The following is an 18463-nucleotide window of genomic DNA, read 5'->3' as shown; positions in this document are numbered from 1 at the left end:
TAAAAAGTTCTTGCTTCTGGTTGAAAGAAAGGATGCCAGACAGGCAGCAGTGGATCCAACACTATTTTATTGAACGTTTTGCAAAACGGGTGCAGAGCAGTCGGCAGTCTGGACCCCGAGCTAAGCAAGCATAAGTCTTTTTATACCCCCTCCCCTTTACAATTTTCTGTTAGCCGCAAGACATGTCAACTGACTGAGCCGTTAGCTGACTCCTTAGAGCACGACTGTGTCAACATGTTTATTTCTGATTATGCTTATGTGACTGTCTCACCAGACTTCCCCTTTTTAACAGATGTACACTGCCACTGGACATGTGTCCGGTGGGCTCAATAATTATGACTAATAGCTCAAAGGTCTAGCAAAGGGCTGACAGCCAAAGAATAAGAGGACAGGCTTTTCCTAACAATGGGATGATGACCCCCGTTGGGTTCTAGTATCTTTGGAGAGGGAGAAAAATGTCTCCGTATACACATTCTCCACATAATTTTGCACACCTTTCTCATGTCTCCCCTGACCCTCCTTTTTTCCAAGCTAAACCATCCCAGCCGTTGTCACCTTCTCTCATAGGGGAGATGCTCCAGCCCCTGGATCATTTTAGTTGCCCTTTTCTGCACTTTTTCCAGGTTGACAATATCTTTTTTTTAGGTGTGGTGACCGGAACTGGAGACAGTATTCCACGTGTGGCTGCACCCTAGATTTGTATAGGGGCAGTAGGACATTGGCAGTTTTATTCTCCTTTTCTAATTATGCCTAACATGGAGCTTGCCTCTTTTACAGCAGCTGCACACTGGGCTGACATCTTCACTGCGCTGTGTCCACCACAACCATGGTCTGTCACTACTCAAATCCCATCAGGCCAGACTTGAAGCTGAGATTTTGATGTCAGTGTGGCTTTTGTGTTTTGGAAATGCGGGAAACACATTTCTGATTCCTGGGATGAAAACACACACATGTTCAAACACCATCCTGAGGTAAAATGTCAGGAAGTCCCTCATATTTTATTTATTCTATGTCTTTATGGACTGATGGCCAGGGATTATATCCACTTTTCTGTCATAGGTGTTATTTTTATTTTATTTAAGGCTGAATAAAAACAAATAAAAAAAGAAATTCCCCTCAGTATCACGTGACAGCACTGAGGCCTGCTGGAAAAAATGGCGGGAAACAAAGCATCGCGAGTGGATGCGCGATCTGAAGGGCACCGCGGCTTTAAGAGCTCAACCGACTCCGAAGTAAGCCCCACTGAGTCCGACGAGTCTTACTCGCCAGCAAAGCGGGCATAGGACGGCAGGTCTCGTCAATCATCGGCGTTCCGCCAACGGTGTTGCGGGTCAACGCCCCCCCCCCCCGTGAGCCCGCCTTCGGGTGTAGCGCGACGACGAGGCGGGCCTTGGCTGGCTGACGTAACTTCTCTTTTGTATGCTGCCCCGCCCCTTTCGGAGCGCTGGTGACGTCGGCCCGGGATCCGCAGGCTGGTGTGTGTTGCGTCGCGCCGCCGCCGCGTTAGCTGCGCGATCAGAAGCGCGTTGTCGAGGTGAGTGCGCGCCCCGTGCAACCCCCCCTTTCTTCTGTGCACCTTCTTTTGGCACGCTCCCCACCCCCACCCATCTGCATTGCATCTTTTGTATTCGCTTGGGCCCCTCCCATGACATTGCTTTGGGAGCTGGGGCGGGCGGGGGGGTAACCTTCCTTTGACACATGCAAAAGGATGTATGGGAAGGGAGGGGGGGGTGGATAATATTTCCAGCAACCCCTTTAAAAAAAAAACCAAAGCTCTTGATGATGGGGGGTGGGTGAGGGAGGTGCTTTAAATGAATGGTTTGATAGCTGTGGACTGGAACGATGCTTGCAGTGTTTCCTAAAGGTGCTTTATTTTTATGTTTTTTTTGCAGTCGTGGAAGGATTGCAAGGAGAGGAGCGGGGTGGTGGTGAGTATGAATTGCTGGCCTCTGCGATGCAGATGGTAAACTGGCGGCTCTGGAAGGAAGAACGATGGGTTCGGGGGAGGGAAGGGGTGGGGAGGCAGCAGCCAAAAAGCTGTGCAGGTTGCAAAGGAAGCCAGATCTAGGAAGGCTGACCCCCGTTTGGGTGGGCCTATATAGCAAAGGGGGTGGGGAGAAAGAGAGAAGATGGAGGCATCTTGCAACACCTCCCCCCCCCCCCGAAATATCCTTTCCTACATCTTTTCCAGGCAGCCTCTGTTTTTGCCCTGGCCAGGATCCAAATGTTTTGCTTTTTGGTGAAAGAAAGAAAAATATCCCCAGGGATTTCTGCAAACAGCTTCCCATTTTTTTTCCTCCAACCCCCTTGCAAGCTGTCTGATCCAGTGGGATTTGAGGGTGGGGGAGGTTCTGAACTCCCCCCCCCCCCTTGCTGTAGAGGGATGGCTCTGTTCGAATCCGAATTTTGCCAGATCTGCGGATTTGGGAGGAGAAGGAGGTTCCCATTGTCTTGGCTGTTGAAGTGGCTGTCTTTGTTTCCTTGGGGTCCAGACAAAAAGCGGATGGATCCGTCCATCGTTTTTCCTTTTGCAGGCCATGGTTGCAACCCTGTCTCTGCTCCCCCCCCCCCCGGGGGGGGCAGGGAAAGGCAGCTGGGGCTCACTTTCCATCCTTGCCGGAGAGAGGCTATTCCACCGAGGGCAGGAAGGTGGAATGATGGCCACAGCGACCCCCTTTGAACATTAAATGGTGTCCCCTTTGCCATTGGATGACACGGCAGGGTTTGGCTGGAGTGTAGGCCGTCTTGCAACCTGATCCCACTCTGGTAGTGCTGATGGACAGGGCTGGGCCACCTGGATGCCCTGGTGTATGAATCATTGATGGCCCAGCAGGTGCTTGAGGCAACCAGGTACCTTGGTGCCTGCTGCCCGCTCTTCGGCCAGCCTCTCGTTGCATGGTGATGTCTTCAAAAGCGGATGGGGCAGATCCAAGGAGAGGCCGAACTGTTCAGCTGCAGGAGTGAAATGGAGCCTTTGTAATACTAACAAACCTCTTTGGGTTTAGCCCAGTACCCTGTTTCCAACAGAGGACAGCCAGTTGGCCCAATCAGGCTTTTCTGGCCCAAGATGGGATTAATAGAACTTCCTGGCAAGGGGTAATCTATCTCTGAGTGTCGGACGCTGGGGCTGAGAAACACAACAGGAGGGAGCTGTCAACTTGGTTTTTGTTTTTTTTTTTAATCCTTGGGGGCATTCGGGTGGCTGCTTTTGAAACTGGGAGGCAAAATAGGTGAACCCGCCTCGGTCTGATGGAGGAGGGCTGAAGGTGTTAGGGGTGTTTCTGAGCACAGGGAGTGGGATAGTAGTTTAGATTTTGATGGAGAACTGCTAGACATGGGGGAGGTATTTTTTAGGCTAGTTTAGACACGACTAGGCAGGTTTTTTAGGTTTTATAGGTTTAGCTGGCAGAGGAGGAAGGTTTTTCTTCACCCCCCCCCCCCCGGTGAGTGATAACAAACGGGGAGGCGGGGTTTGGGGATTTTGATTTAATAGATGCTAGACGCAGAGCAAAGAGGGAGAACCCCCTGCTGCTCATGTTCCCCAGCGTATTGTCTCTGATACTGGCAGTAATAAATAGCCGTCATGACCAGTAGCCATTGATGGCCTTATCGCCTGTGATCCAAGCATCAACTCTCTTTCCCGGTTTCCAAGGATCATTGGGGGGGGGGGGGTCATTCTTGTGGCCCGGTGAGGGGCAGATTGAGTTGCCAGAGGGGGGGGGTGTTATGGCAGGACGGAGCCCCTCCTGCACAATTTTCTGTCTCTGGCTGGATCAAGACCTAGAGAAGAACAGAACCCCTCCAATCTTATTTTGTGTCAGGTGACAGGCGAGCTCCTGTTCTGATCTCCCTAATCTTGTTTTTTTGCTATCCTTTCCGGTTTAGTCTCTTGGCCTGAGGCGGGGTGTGTGTGTGGAGAGTGCCTAGTGGACGAGGGCACAGAGCCTGCCCTCCCCAAGAGGCTACCCCTTGCTAGACCTGCTTTTCCGAAATCTTCCTCCGAGGCGTGGAGAGGGATGCGCCGTTCACCCGACAAAATCCACCCTGTTCGGGTCACTAATTCCCACGCTTGGGTTTGGACCCACCCTTCACTCTTTCCCAACACAAGTGAGGCATTAAATTAGCCAAAAGCTTGCAAGCCTGGCAGATCGCTGGGGCAGGAAGAGAAGCAGGCTGCATTGAGGCTGGCTGTGGATGATGGTAGTGGCAGTCCAGTGGGGCCTCGGGTTGGGAAAGGCTGGTTTAAGGTCCTCAGTTTCTGTGCCAGCTTTGATGACAGTTTGGTAGGGAGAGCTCTGGATATGATGGCTTTCCCTTCCCTTACCTGATGAGATTAAGAAGAGGTGGAAAGAATACACAGAAGAACTATACAGGAAAGATCTGAATGTCCCTTATAGCCATGATAGTGCGGTCACTCAACTTGAGCTGGACATCCTCGAGAGTGAAGTCAAGTGGGCCTTAGGAAGCATTACTAACAACAAAGCTAGCGGAGATGACAGTATTCCAGCCGAGCTATTTAAAATCCTAAACGATGATGCTGTTGAAGTGCTGCACTCAATATGCCACCAAATTTGGAACACTCAACAGTGGCCACAAGACTGGAAAAGGTCAGTTTACATTCCAATTCCAAAGAAGGGCAACGCCAAAGAGTGTTCAAACTACCGCACAATTGTGCTCATTTCACATGCCAGCAAGGTGATGCTCAAAATCCTACAAGCTAGGCTTCAGCAGCATGCGAACCGAGAACTACCGGAAGTACAAGCGGGGTTTCGAAGAGGCAGAGGAACGAGAGATCAAATCGCCAACGTTCGCTGGATCATGGAGAAAGCAAGAGAATTCCAGAAAAACGTCTATTTCTGCTTCATTGACTACGTTAAAGCCTTTGATTGTGTGGATCACAACAAACTGTGGCAAATTCTGAAAGAGATGGGAGTACCAGACCACCTTACCTGTCTCCTGAGAAACCTGTACGAGGGTCAAGAAGCAACAGTAAGAACCGGACATGGAACAACCGATTGGTTCCAAATTGGGAAAGGAGTACGACAAGGCTGTATATTGTCGCCCTGCTTATTTAACTTATATGCAGAGTACATCATGAGAAACGCTGGGTTGGATGAATCACAGGTACAAAACTCATTAAGATTGCCGGGAGAATTATCAACAACCTCAGATACGCAGACGATACCACCCTAATGGCAGAAAGCGAAGAGGATCTAAAGAGCCTCTTGTTGAGAGTGGAAGTGGAGAGTGCAAAAGCTGGTTTAAAACTCAACATTAAAAAAACGAAGATCATGGCATGTGGCCCCATCACTTCCTAGCATATAGAAGGGGAAGAAATGGAAGCAGTGACAGATTTTACTTTCTTGGGCTTTAAGATCACCACAGACGGTGACTGTAGCCATGAAATTAAAAGACGCTTGCTCCTTGGGAGGAAAGCTATGGCCAACCTAGACAGCATAGTAAGAAGCAGAGACATCACCTTGCTGCCAAAGGTCCGTATAATCAAAGCTATGGTTTTCCCAGTAGTGATGTATGGCTGTGAGAGCTGGACTATAAGGAAGGCTGAGCGCCGAAGAATTGATGCTTTCGAACTGTGGTGCTGGAGAAGACTCTTACGAGTCCCCTGGACTGCAAGGAGGTCCAATCAGTCCATCCTAAAGGAAAACAACCCTGAGTGCTTATTGGAAGGACAGATACTGAAGCTGAAGCTCAAATATTTTGGCCACCTAATGCGAAGAGAAAACTCCCTGGAAAAGACCCTGATGCTGGGAAAGATCGAAGGCAAAAGGAGAAGGGGACGGCAGAGGATGAGATGGCGAGATAGCATCACCGATGCAATGAATATGGACTTGAGCACGCTCTGGGAGAGAGTGGAGGACAGGAAGGCCTGGCGTGCTATGGTCCATGGGGTCACGAAGAGTCGGACACGACTGAACAACAACAACCACCTTCCCTTACAAAACTGATTTCCACAGCAGAGCTGCTTTTGGCTTATATTGTCCGAGGTTTTTTGTGGGAGACCCAATGGAAGATGGGCCGAGGGGGCTACAAAACCCACAGAGAAATAGTGGGGGTGGCTGTTCATCTCCTGGAGCTGATGAACCCCATTAGCTTAATTGTCTCGCCCGTACCTGTTCTCACACAAAGTTTGGCTTGTGTGCGTTACAAAAGCCTTTTTTGGTTTCATTGTAGAGGTCCAAAAGGGGCCCCAAGGCAGTTTACCTATATGGCAAAGAAAAAAAACCAGGAAGGCAGAATATGTAATAAAACCAACTGCGTTAAAATGCTTGCATCTGTCTTTTTTATACACCTCTCTGTCTCCATCTTTAGCTCTGTGCAGTTGGTCACACCAAAGTGTGACACAGCCACATTTATCATGCCTTCCTCCAAGGAACGAGATGGGCATGATGCCCATACTTCTCCCTCTGCCCCGTGTTTTGTCTTCACAGTGACTCTGCAAAGTAGGTTAGGCTGCAAGAGCGAAAGAGAGCGACCAGCCCAGTGTCTCAGCTTCGTGCAAATTTGAACCCGGGTCTCCTCATTTTTGGCACTATGCTGTCTCTTCTAGAGATTGGTCTTGAGACAGAACTCCTTAGACAGGTTCTGCGAACGTACGGAAAACTATCAATGTCATTGAGGCCAAGGTCCAAGGATTTAAAGCAGGTGTTGGTAATCTGGTGCCCTCCAGATGTTTTGGATTGCAATTCCCATCAGCCTCAGCCAGCATGGCCAGTGCCAAGGGATCATTTATTCATTTGAAGCGTTTTTACCCCACTTTTCTGCCAAAATAGGCTCTGAGAGCAGGTGACATACACTCAGTGAAAGGCTTACAATCTAAAAAGACACAACACAGAAGGAAATAGGGATGAGGAGGGAAGAGGGGAAAAAGCAAGTTATTAGAGTTGCACTCCAAGACCTCTGGGGAGCACAGCTCTACCTACTGAGCCAAGGCTTTGATTTAAAGTATTTAATTGCTTAGATTAAATAATCATAATATACAACTTTTAAAAATCTTTCGGGATTTGAAAAAATGGCTGGCACTAGAGGACCTCACAGGCTTGGATCTGGGTTCTTTACAATATGGGGCATGAGGAGGGGCTTGTGTGGCGTCTTTAGGGAACATGGCGCATGCATGCGCAGTCCCGTAATTCTCAGGGTGGTGGCCTGACAGGCACGTGATGGAGTCAGATTGCAACGCTCCCCCAGTCTTGTTTCTGTCAGTGACTAAATGGGAGATTGCATGTGCTCTGGGATGGAAGGAAGGTGGCTTACGAAGGTAACGATTCAGGAAATGCAGTGGCCAGGATTGGGCTGTGAATCATCTGCCATCACAGGGCAGCACCGAAAGATTCTGGGTACCCAGGCACCCTATCGAACTCAGTTAAGACTAACTTCTGAGCAGCTGTGCGTGCATTTCTGCTGGAAGTTAAGCAAAACTTGCCAAACATGGTGCCATCTAACAAGGCAAAACTATGATAAACGATTCAGTAAATGGGAAACAATCCGTTTTCTCGCTGCTGGCGCCCTTGTGCTCCCCCCTGAGGGCTGAGCGGCTCCCCCTTTCCCCCCCAGATGGCGTCCGCCACCGATGCCCGCTACGGCCAGAAGGAGTCCTCAGACCAGAACTTCGACTACATGTTCAAGATCTTGATCATTGGCAACAGCAGCGTAGGCAAGACCTCCTTCCTCTTCCGCTACGCTGATGACTCCTTCACCCCGGCCTTCGTCAGCACCGTCGGCATCGACTTCAAGGTCAAGACCATCTACCGCAATGACAAGCGCATTAAGCTGCAGATCTGGGTGAGGAGCCTGGCTGGGGGCAGCCTACCTGGCAGGGCCATTGTTGAGGGTGGGCCCAAAGAATTGCTCTCTGGCCGGTGGCAGGGCCAGGAAACAACCTGGGAGAATTGACCCCTGGCAAGCCATGCTGGGTGGAGGGAGCCAGGGACCAGTGGTCTTTATGTCAGATCAGCCTCGAGATGTGCTGGACTACAACTCCCAACATTTCCTGGGCATTGGCCACGCTCTTTAGGAATGCTGGGAGTCATCCCCCCTGCAATACCCATTTGGGGAAGGCTCTGTTAGATAATATTGGTCTACCTTGGAGGCATGTTGTAAGGATTACTCAGATCATGTATGCAACATAGTTTGAACACTTGAAATTAGAGGTGTGATGGCCTGGGGGGAAACCCAGAAACAACGGGGGGGCAAATTATTGGACTCGTCAGAGTTTTCCTTTTGTGGGGGGACTTGGGGTTTTCCTTTATTGGGGGGGACTCGGGGTTTTCCTGAATTTTTCTAGGCTCCCCCCCCCCAATCTCTATTGGGAATGCAACGTGGTATTACTCTAATCACGAGCAGTTATATGGTGCGTTTCTGGAGTTCCGGCGGGCTGACTGGGTCGGAGGCTGCTTTACAGCAATGGAGCCTTGGCTTAGTAGGTAGAGCTTTGCATGCAGAAGGTCCCAGATTCAATCCCCAGCAACTCCAGTTAAAAGGGTGCCAGACAATGCTGGAACAAGCCTAGATGACCAGTTGTCTGATTCAGCAAAAGGTGACTTCATAGTCCCACCGGTCAGGAAGACAACTGTAACTTTGAGAAGCCTTGTTTTTTTTCCTCCTCCTTCCCTATCCTTTTTTCCTTACGTGTCATGACTTTTCAGTTGTAGATCTGAGCTTGGGTTTGTTTGTTTTCCTCTTTCCTCTCCTTCCATTTTTCCTTGCGTGTCATTTTTATTGTATGTACCTACTTACTTATTTACAACATTTATATACCGCTCTGCATCTAAACAGATTCTAGAGCAGTGTTATGTCTTTTAGATTGTAGATCTGAGCTTGGGTTTTTTCCTCTTCTCTCCCCAACGCTCTTTATTTGCCTGTCATGTCTTTTAGATTTTAAACTTATCTTACCACTTGTATTTGTATGCCATTCTGGGAGCCCTTTTTGGCTAAAGAGCAGGGTAGAAAATGCTCTAAATAAATAAATACGTACCTAGCTATGCTGTTAATAGAGCTGCATATTATTGGCCAATTGACCAGTCAAATAAAGTGGTCAAATATTTTTAGAGCATTAAGGGTGCAATCCAATGCATGTTTCGACAAAAAAAGTCATAGAATCATAGAATGGTAGGGTTGGAAGGGGCCTATAAGACCCTCGAGTCCAACCCCCTCCTCAATGCAGGAATCCAAGTCAGAGCATCCCTGACAGGTGGCTGTCCAGCCTCATCTTGAATGACTCCACTGTGGGAGAGCCCACTGCCGCCCTGGGTAATTCATTCCATTGTTGTATTGCTCTAACAGGATGTTTTCCTAATGTTCTGCCGGAATCTGGCTTCCTGTCACTTGAGGCCATTATTCCATGTCCTGCACTATGGGATGATTGAGAAGAGATCCTGGCTTTCCTCTCTGTGGCAACCTTTCAAGTCCTTGAAGAGTGCTATCATATGTCCCCTCAGTCTTCTCTTCTCAAGGCTAAACATGCCCAGTTCTTTCAGTCTCTCTTCATAGGGCTTTGTTTCCAGTCCCCTGGTCATCTTTGTTGCCCTCCTCTGAACCCTCTCCAGTTTGTCTGCATCCTTCTTAAAATGTGATGCCCAGAACTGGACATAGCACTCCAGATGAGGCCTAACCAGTGCTGGGTAGAGGGCGACTAGTACTTCACATGATTTGGAAGCTAAATTTCTATTAATGCAGCCAAAATAGCATTTGCCTTTTTTGCAGCCACATCACATTGTTGGCTCATATTCAGCTTGCGATCTACAACCTTTCCAAGATCCTTCTCGCTTGTAGTATTCTTGAGCCACGTATCCCCCATCTTGTAACAGTGCATTTGGTTTCTTTTTCCTGGGTGCAGAACTTGGCATTGATCCCTATTAAATGTAATTCTGTTGTTTTCTGCCCAGCGCTCCAGCCTGTCAAGATCACATTTTGTTTCTGTCTTCCAGGATATTAGCTTTCCCACCCAATTTGGTGTCCTCTGCAGATTTGATCAGCATTCCCTGCACCTCCTTCTCCAAGTCCTTAATAAAAATGTTGAAGAGCACTGGGCCCAGGACTGAGCCCTGCCGTACCCCGCTCGTTACCTCTCGCCAGTTTGAGAAGATCCTATTGAGAAGCACTCTTTGAGTCTGATTCTCTAGCCAGCTGTGGATCCACCTGATAGTTTGCTGGGGAATGGTGGGAATTGTAGGACGTTTTTCTGCCATAACATGCATAGGATCCTGCCCTAAATTTGTCAGAACCACAGAAACATCGTCAGGTTTGATATATCTCCACAAATTTGTGAAGTCTTTAAGATGTCACAAGACCCTTTGTTGTTTTAACAGCAGCTTAGCTAACCTTGTTATGAATCCCTGAAATTTGTTTCCTTAAACATCGGAATGAGTTCTTACAGCATTTAACAACGTCTGCCTTTCTGCAAATGTGAACGGTTCACTGAAGATCCTCCCCGTTGGCTTTGATCCTGGAACGTGGGGCGATCAAAGCCTGCAGATAAACCATGTCAGAAAACAAAACAGAAATATAGCAAAGTAAGAGCAACTGGGGTTGGGGATGGGGGTAGTCCCAACAGGAGTTGTCTTTTAATGGTGGTTGTGATAAGTGGGCAGGATTCTTCGTAGAGTATTTCATGCTCAGTTCAGGTGTGTGCTGGGCAGGATGGCTGTAAGGTTCTTTTCCCCAGCGTGCAACCCTCTGGATGTGTTATAAGGGATGCTGAAATAATGTCAGCTTTGGGGCTCATTATCTTTGGACTCCTGTTGAGATGGACTTGTCAGTCTAACCCAGTTGAGGAACTTCTGATGGTCCTTTTCCAGGACACAGCAGGGCAGGAACGGTACCGGACCATCACCACGGCCTACTACCGGGGCGCCATGGGCTTCATCCTGATGTACGACATCACCAACGAGGAGTCTTTCAACACGGTCCAGGATTGGTGAGTTCCAGTGGAGAGCCTGTAAGGGGAAACGCGCCTGGGGGTCAGCCAGTCCCCAAAGCGCATGACAACTTGGCTTCCAAATGTTCGGAGCTGTTCCCTTCTCCGGCGATCTGTTTGAGCAAACGAAGCTGGGCCATGCATCGAGTCTGTTCGCTGGCCGCCTTCATGTGCGGGCTCCCCGACGCTCTTAGCTTCTGCCAGGGGTGCAAAACACGTGGCTGGTTGAGCCATTTGAGGGGGCCCGCCTGACTTCCCTGGTTCTGCTGCCATGGCAGTACTACGCAGGGTTTTCCACACTAGTTTTAGCAAGGGAATCCTGTCCTGAACTGATGAGAGATCAGGAAGGGATTCCCTTTCTAGGGCTACTGTGGGAAACCTCCGGGACTGCCTTGCTAGCATGGGAAAGCCCAAGCCCTTGGTAGCACAGGAAACCCTGGGGGGGGGGGGAGTGGCACCACCTGATACAGCCCTGAGGGCTAAATTGGCTAGGCGCCCTGTCTTGTGTCCTTCCAAGGTAAGGACTTGTAGGACACCTCACCCTTCCTGGAATTGTTCTGTCCTTCTAGTTTTTCTGCTAAAGTGTTTTTTTCCCCTTCCGCCCCTGGAGTGATTCACTCCCGCCCCCTTAAAGACTTTAGTTGCTGCTCCTGGGGGGTTGAGGGGGCAGGACAGGGAGCCCTCGGTTTCTGGGGTGGGGGGCGCCCCTCCGCCTTGGCCAACCAGCATCTGTCTCACAGGTCGACCCAGATCAAGACCTATTCGTGGGACAATGCCCAGGTCCTGTTGGTGGGGAACAAGTGTGATATGGAGGACGACAGGGTCGTGTCATCGGAGCGGGGCTGTCAGCTGGCCGAGCACCTGGGTGAGTCGTGGGAAGGGGCGTCTGTGCGTGAGTGGCAGAGGAGAGCTGGCAGGGAAAATGCAAGGGCAGAATACATTTTCCCATGGAAAGACGGGGTGTTGGGGCATTGCATTCTCAACCAGGCCATCTGTCAAGGAGGCAAAGCAGACATATGGAAATGAAGCACAACCACGTAATGTATACGCATGTTGCTGAATTACCGCTTTTACCATTGCTGGATTTTTATTTCGGCAAAGTTTCAAAAACTTAGACCCAAGTGGAACGGGAGGCGCAGGACAGACCATTTTCCTTTCCTTGAACAATCCAGCCATGTTGCACAGAACTTCTGGGTTTGGGGATCAGGTTGGGTGGGGGAGTCTCCTGAGATTCTCCACAGAGTAACGGGGAACTGAGATTCTCCACGGAGTCACGGAGAAAGGACCGGTGAGGTTCAGGACAGGCCAAAGGACGTGCTTTGTGTGGTGCCTTGTAGATTTGGGGGATTGGTGGCTTGGATGGCTTTAGAATGGGTAAATTCAGGCCCAGGGGTCAGATTCAGCCTGGCGTAATTTCCCAGGTGGCCAGGCCCCCTTCGCCAGGCCCCCCCCCTGAACGTTTGGTGGCTTCCCTGGCTTTTGTATGCCCCCCATTCTAAAAGTATTAAATGCCTCTCTGAAGGCTCCATTGCTGGCAGCAAGAGCTTCAAGCTACAAGATGCTGGTGTTCTTTGGCTCCGCCCACCGCCTGAACGCAGCCCCTGAGTGCATTTGGCCCTTGGGCTGAAAGAGATCCTGCACCCTTGTTTTACAAGGAGACCAGACAAATTCATGGGGGAAGAGAAAGGCCTATCAGCAGACATCAGCTGTGGTTGCTCAGTGGATGCTCCACGGCTTTCGCCTTGGCGCACTCCTTGTAGCGGGCTTCCCAGAGGCCTTTCTGGCTGTCCGCTGTTGGAGACAGGATGCTGGGCTGGACAGACCCAACTGGGTTTGAGGCTGTGGGGCTCTGATTTTGAGGGCCTGATGCTCTTGTGCTGGGATAATGCCTCCTGTTTAGTCCCCCACCATTCCTGTTCTCCCTGTCTCATGTTGTCATCTCTGCATTTCCTGTTTGTTTCTGTTCCTTTCCCTCCCTCCAGGGTTCGAGTTCTTCGAGGCCAGTGCCAAGGACAACATCAACGTCAAACAAACCTTCGAGTGCCTGGTTGACATCATTTGCGAAAAGATGTCCGAGTCTCTCGACGCCGCTGACCCGGCTGTGACCGGGGCGAAGCAGGGTCCACAGCTGACCGACCAGCAAGCATCCCCGCACCAGGATTGTGCCTGCTAAGAGACTTTGGTGTCGACCCCCACCCACTGCCCTCCACCCCAGCTTTTCCTGTCCTGCCCTCCTCGCCTGCTTCATGTCCTCCTGTAACCGGAACCCCTGGATCAGCTTTTCCTGCCTGGGCACCTTCCAGAGGTGTGGGACTACAAATCCCAGCATCCCCTAGCCAGCCATGGCTGGCTGGGGGGTGCTGGGATTTGTAGTCCCACACCTCTGGAAGGCGCCTAGCTGGGAGGCTGTTCTGTATCTCTCCACACTGCACACAAACACAATTTTGCCATCCTGTTGCTTCTCCTTTGTTTTTTTTGGGGGGGGGGATTTGAACCCAGACTGTACCCACCCCTCTCTCTCTCTCTGCTTTTGAAGACTTAAAGCTCACTCTTTAATGTGTGTGTGTTTGTGTAGGGGTAGGGTGTGTGCGTGCGCAGATTTTATTTATATATCTATATATTTATAACCCCCCCCCCCCACTTTACAATTCCAAACATCCCTCCCTCTTCCTGCGTCATTGCTTCTTTAAGGGCCTCTGCTCCCTGTTCTCCCCCACCCTGCAATGGCTGACAACAACAGGAGGCGGGAGCGGATGTTTGGCACTCACCGTGATGCTTGTGAACGTCTGTGCAGGACTGAAAACCTGTGCTTGAAGGGCAGAACTGTAGCTTAGTGGTAGAGCGAAGGTCCTGGGTTTGATCCCTGGCAGGCTCTCCAGGTAGAGCTGGGAAAAAACCCTGAAGCCCTGGAGAGCTGCTGCTGTCAGTCAGTGTCGACAATACTGGGCTGGATGGACCATGAGTATGGCTCAGTATAGGCATCATTCCGGCTGGGGATGATGGGAGGTGCACTTGGAGGTCACCAGGTTCAGGGAGGCTACTGTAGATTGTGAGACCTTGTTTGTACAGAGCGGGCAAGGATATACATTTGGGTTGGGCTATACTGCAAGCAAGGGCTCACCCAGCAGGATGCTTTTTAGTCTGAGAAACTTTCCGGCTAGCCTGTTGAGGACAATGGGCAGCAGCAGCAGCCCTCTGCCAGCCATACGGGGACTGGTCGCAGTTCAACACAGTACAGTCCCCACACAGGTTTCCTGCATCATCTGCTGCTTTTGAAAGGTCCACATTGGAGCAAGGTCTCTGGTTGGCTGCTGGTAACAAAGGCGAATGCCAAGAGGAACGGTTCCTTCTGCCGCTTTTCAATCCAAGCCTTTCCCTCTGGAGGACGGCTTCCCCTCCCTTGCCTCCCCGATCGTAGGATCGAGGCCTGCTTTGCTTCCTCCTCCCATCTTCCTTGGTGTACAGAAAAAACAAGCAATTTGCTCCAATTCCTTGTAAAGAGAAGTAGATGGCAGCATGTGTGAGAGAGAATCTGAACATCTCATTGCTATGCTGTGTGCTGGTGGTTTCTGTTTTCGTTTTCAATCTCTCATCCGTGATAGTTTTTCAGTTTGTTAGTCGTTGGGAAAACATCTATACATATAAAACAGAGAAAGTAACTGATGCTGGGCAGCTCTGTAACCAGGGGAGACTGCTAGGAAGCTCTCCTGGGCCATTTTGGGAAAACAAGAAAATCAAGCGTTTCCTTGGTTTTTTAAAGTTTATGCCCTCTCCTGAACGTACCTGCTTGCTCTTGGAAAGGGGCTGGGGTTTGCTTCTCCAGGCCATTGTTGTTGTTGTTGTTCAGTCGTTCAGTCGTGTCCGACTCTTCGTGACCCCATGGACCATAGCACGCCAGGCCTTCCTGTCCTGCGCTCTCTCCCGGAGCGTGCTCAAGTTCATATTCATTGCATCCGTGATGCTATCTAGCCATCTCATCCTCTGCCGTCCCCTTCTCCTTTTGCCTTCAGTCTTTCCCAGCATCAGGGTCTTTTCCAGGGAGTTTCTCCAGGCCATACTTGCCCCCATTGCCTTCCACCCACGAAGAGCACAGTCCTATGCATGTTTAGACAGACAGAAGTCCTACAACTCCCAGCATGCTGGCTGGGAAGGTGGGATTTGTAGGACTTTTGTCTGTCTAAACATGTGTAGGATTGCACCCCAAGTCCCCTCCCCCCCGGCGTAGGATGGGCCAATTTGGTGGCTGAATTCTGCCAACACCCCCCTGTAAACATTCTTTTCTCACTGTCTTCCTCCCCACCTCCCCCAAATTGCTCCCCTTTAATTTATTTTTCATGGAAACACTACGGTTTGTTTTACGGATACTTTGACACAAGTTGTCCTCTCTCTCTTCTATGGGATAAAATATATATGCTGTACTGTATTTCAAAACAAAGCCTGTCAGAAGTGTCAAAATAAGTTCAATTTCCTAAAAAAAAACCCACAACCCCAGACAAAAAAAACATTACTTAAAGGCGATATTGTGATGAAATAAAATTACTGATCACAAAAGCATTGGATATTGGAGTCCCTGGGAAGGAAACACAAGGTGGCGTTCTGAAGCATAGGGTGTTATGGGGGGGGGGGGGCTATTCTGCAGGATCACAAAACACTGGAAACAATTTCTCTGATCCAGCTCAGTTTGTGCTTTAAAGTGATGTTTGCACAGCGTTGGTTGCACCCCATTTGTGGCTGGCAGAGCATGGTGGAACAGCATATGTAGTCCTGGTTGAGGCCATCTTGAAAAGGATGTTGGAGAAATCTGCAATGGATCAAATGAGTTTGGATTTCGAGGAACGTGGCCTGCGCATTCTGCAGCGGATTGACTTTTTCCAGGTCATGCAGACTTGCAGGCTAGTCTTTCACTTTGGGAGGGGAGTTGCAGTAATATGTGTCTGCGGTCTTTTAGGGGGTCTTCTTAGAGTATCCCCCAAACCCTCATTCAACTGTTTCAGATTAAATTAGCTGTCTTCAGTTGGAAGTAGCTTCTTCCATCTTTCATTAGTAAAATCATTTCACCCTTTTAGAACCAGATTAACCTTTCTGGGAGAAGCACTGTGCCCTCCCAAGCCCCCAGAAGTTGCCTGGCCCTGCTTCAAAAGGTAACGCAATGTGGCTGAGACCAACTCAGCCCTCCATTGTGCATCCAGTGTACAGCCACCATTCCTGGGACGCACACACAGAAGCCTCCTTCCCCTGGCTGAGGTCCTTTGCTGGAGCAAGGCTGCTCAGTGCTAAACGTAAGGGGCTTTGGGGCAATGGAGAAATCCCACCTGTCTCCAGAGGGATTCATGGCATCGGTTGGTTAGGCCTGGAAATCGCCATGCGTTTCCGAAAGCTGACCCTCAATAAACCATAACGTAAGGACTCCATGCGCTTGGAGAGGCTGCAGCCGAAAGTGTGGGGGTAACAGATGCTCTTGACGCCTGTGACGGCTAGAGCACATTGAAAAAGCAAAGCCAGGGAACGTGGTTCTCCCTCTTTTGTGACCTCCTGTCCTTTCAAAGACTTGACCTGCGGGTTTGTCTTCCTTACATTGGTGCCTTTGAAATGGTGGGTTTCCACCTCCCATCATCCTCAGCCAGCATGGCCAGTGATGGGAGTTGCAGTTCAACCCTGCTGAAGGGCACCAGTTTGGGGAACTCTGGTTGGGTTTTTTTCCTTTCCCTTTTCCTGTGTTCGATTTTGTGCAGGATAGCCCCGACTGTGCCTGGGCTTGCTCCCTAGGTGTTCAACTTGCACCTCCCCTGGGTTTTACTGTGTGTGTGAGAATTGGGAAGGCTGCTGTATGTCATTTGAAAGCCAGAGACTGAGGTTCAGGTGGGATAAACTGTAAGGCCTGATGCTAGACAAAGGCTGAGACGAAGCCCCTGCTTCTGTGCCTTTACACTCTTTGGACTTTCCCTGCTGTTTCTACGCTTCCCTTTCCCCTAGCTGGGCTCTACAGCAATGATATGACGGAGATAAGAATGGCAACCAGCTTGTATTTTTCCTGATTTGGTCATGCTGTGCCAGAGTTGGGCGGTGCAGGAGCTCTGAAGTCCCAGGCAAGGTGCACCGGGTTTCTCTCATCCTAATGGGGCCTTTCCCCTTCATGGATCACTGCCTTGTTGTGGCGAAGGGGCTTGCGTAACTCAGTGAAGCCATAAGCTATGCCGTGCAGGGCCACCCAAGACGGACAGGTCATGGCAGAGAGTTCTGACAAAATGTGGTCCACTGGAGAAGGAAATGGCAACCCACTCCAGTATTCTTGCCAAGAAAACCCCATGGAACGTATCACAAGGCTAAAAGAGATGACGCCGGAAGATGAGCCCCTCAGGTCGGAAGGTGTCCAATATGCTACTGGGGAAGAGCAGAGGGTATTTCCAAGTAGCGCCAGAAAGACTGAAGCGGCTGGGCCAAAGCCGAAAGGACACTCAGCTGTGGATGTGTCTGGTGGTGAAAAGAAAATCCGATGCTGTAAAGAACAATATTGTTTCGGAACCTGGAATGTCAGATCAATTAATCAAGGTAAGCTGGAGGTGGTCAAACATGAGATGGCAAGATTGAACATCGACATCTTGGGAATCAGCGAACTCAGATGGACAGGCATGGGCGAATTTAATTCAGGTGACCATCATATCTACTATTGTGGGCAAGAATCCCTTAGAAGAAATGGAGTAGCACTCATAGTCAACAAAAGGGTGGGAAAAGCAGTACTGGGGTACAATCTTAAAAATGATAGAATGATCTCAGTACGAATCCAAGGCAAACCATTCAACATCACAGTAATTCAAGTCTATGCCCCAACCACTGAGGCCGAAGAAGCTGAGGTTGATCGGTTCTATGAAGACCTACAACACCTTCTAGAACTAACACCAAAAAAAGATGTCCTCTTCATCATAGGGGATTGGAATGCTAAAGTAGGAAGTCAAGAAATCACCGGGATAACAGGCAGGCATGGCCTTGGTGTACAAAATGAAGCAGGACAAAGGCTAATAGAGTTTTGCCAAGAGAACACGCTGATCATAGCAAACACTCTTTTCCAACAGCACAAGAGGCGACTCTACGCATGGACATCACCAGATGGTCAATATCGAAATCAGATTGATTATGTCCTTTGCAGCCAAAGATGGAGAAGCTCCATACAGTCAGTCAAAACAAGACCTGGAGCTGACTGTGGCTCAGATCATGAGCTGCTTCTTGCAAAATTTCGGCTTAAATTGAAGAACGTCGGGAAAACCACTAAACCGTTCAGGTATGACCTAAATCATATCCCTGATGAATATACAGTGGAGGTGAGGAATAGATTTCAGGGATTAGACCTGATAGACAGAGTGCCTGAGGAACTATGGACGGAGGTCCGTAACATTGTTCAGGAGGCAGCAACGAAATCCATCCCAAAGAAAAAGAAATGCAAGAAAGCCAAGTGGCTGTCTGATGAGGCTTTACAAGTAGCTGAGGAAAGAAGGGAAGCGAAAAGCAAGGGAGAAAGGGGAAGACATACCCAAC

The 18463-nt window shown here is 49.7% G+C and overlaps 1 protein-coding gene across 2 annotated transcripts; it reads left to right on the top strand.

The window, feature by feature from the left end:
• The first annotated feature begins 1443 nt into the window (after window positions 1-1443).
• On the top strand, window positions 1444-16772 carry LOC146334091 (ras-related protein Rab-3A-like). 2 transcript variants are annotated; one of them, XM_084825345.1, is made up of 7 exons: window positions 1444-1534; window positions 1893-1928; window positions 7573-7800; window positions 10815-10933; window positions 11674-11798; window positions 12916-14756; window positions 14985-16772. In XM_084825345.1, the coding sequence occupies exons 3-6, from the start codon at window positions 7573-7575 to the stop codon at window positions 13104-13106; spliced, it is 663 nt and encodes a 220-aa protein (XP_084681471.1). In that variant the 5' UTR covers window positions 1444-1534; window positions 1893-1928; the 3' UTR covers window positions 13107-14756; window positions 14985-16772. The 2 variants fall into 2 exon arrangements, with proteins under 2 accessions (XP_084681471.1, XP_084681472.1); XM_084825346.1 differs by having other exon boundaries at window positions 3886-7800.
• The last annotated feature ends 1691 nt before the right edge of the window (window positions 16773-18463 follow it).

The sequence above is a fragment of the Heloderma suspectum genome, chromosome W, assembly GCF_057233095.1.
Source record: "Heloderma suspectum isolate Gila_16-S chromosome W, 16-S_ref, whole genome shotgun sequence".
In the NCBI taxonomy this organism is placed as follows: Eukaryota; Metazoa; Chordata; class Lepidosauria; order Squamata; family Helodermatidae; genus Heloderma; species Heloderma suspectum.
Note: the sequence above shows the minus strand (reverse complement) of the source record. Positions and strands in the feature narration are given on the sequence as shown.

Excerpts from the sequence above, each read along its gene's own strand:
- LOC146334091 (XM_084825345.1), top strand. The coding sequence starts at position 7,573 with ATGGCGTCCGCCACCGATGCCCGCTACGGCCAGAAGGAGTCCTCAGAC. Across the intron at positions 7,801-10,814 it reads GCATTAAGCTGCAGATCTGG|GACACAGCAGGGCAGGAACG; the intron begins GTGAGGAGCCTG and ends GTCCTTTTCCAG. Across the intron at positions 11,799-12,915 it reads TCAGCTGGCCGAGCACCTGG|GGTTCGAGTTCTTCGAGGCC; the intron begins GTGAGTCGTGGG and ends CCCTCCCTCCAG.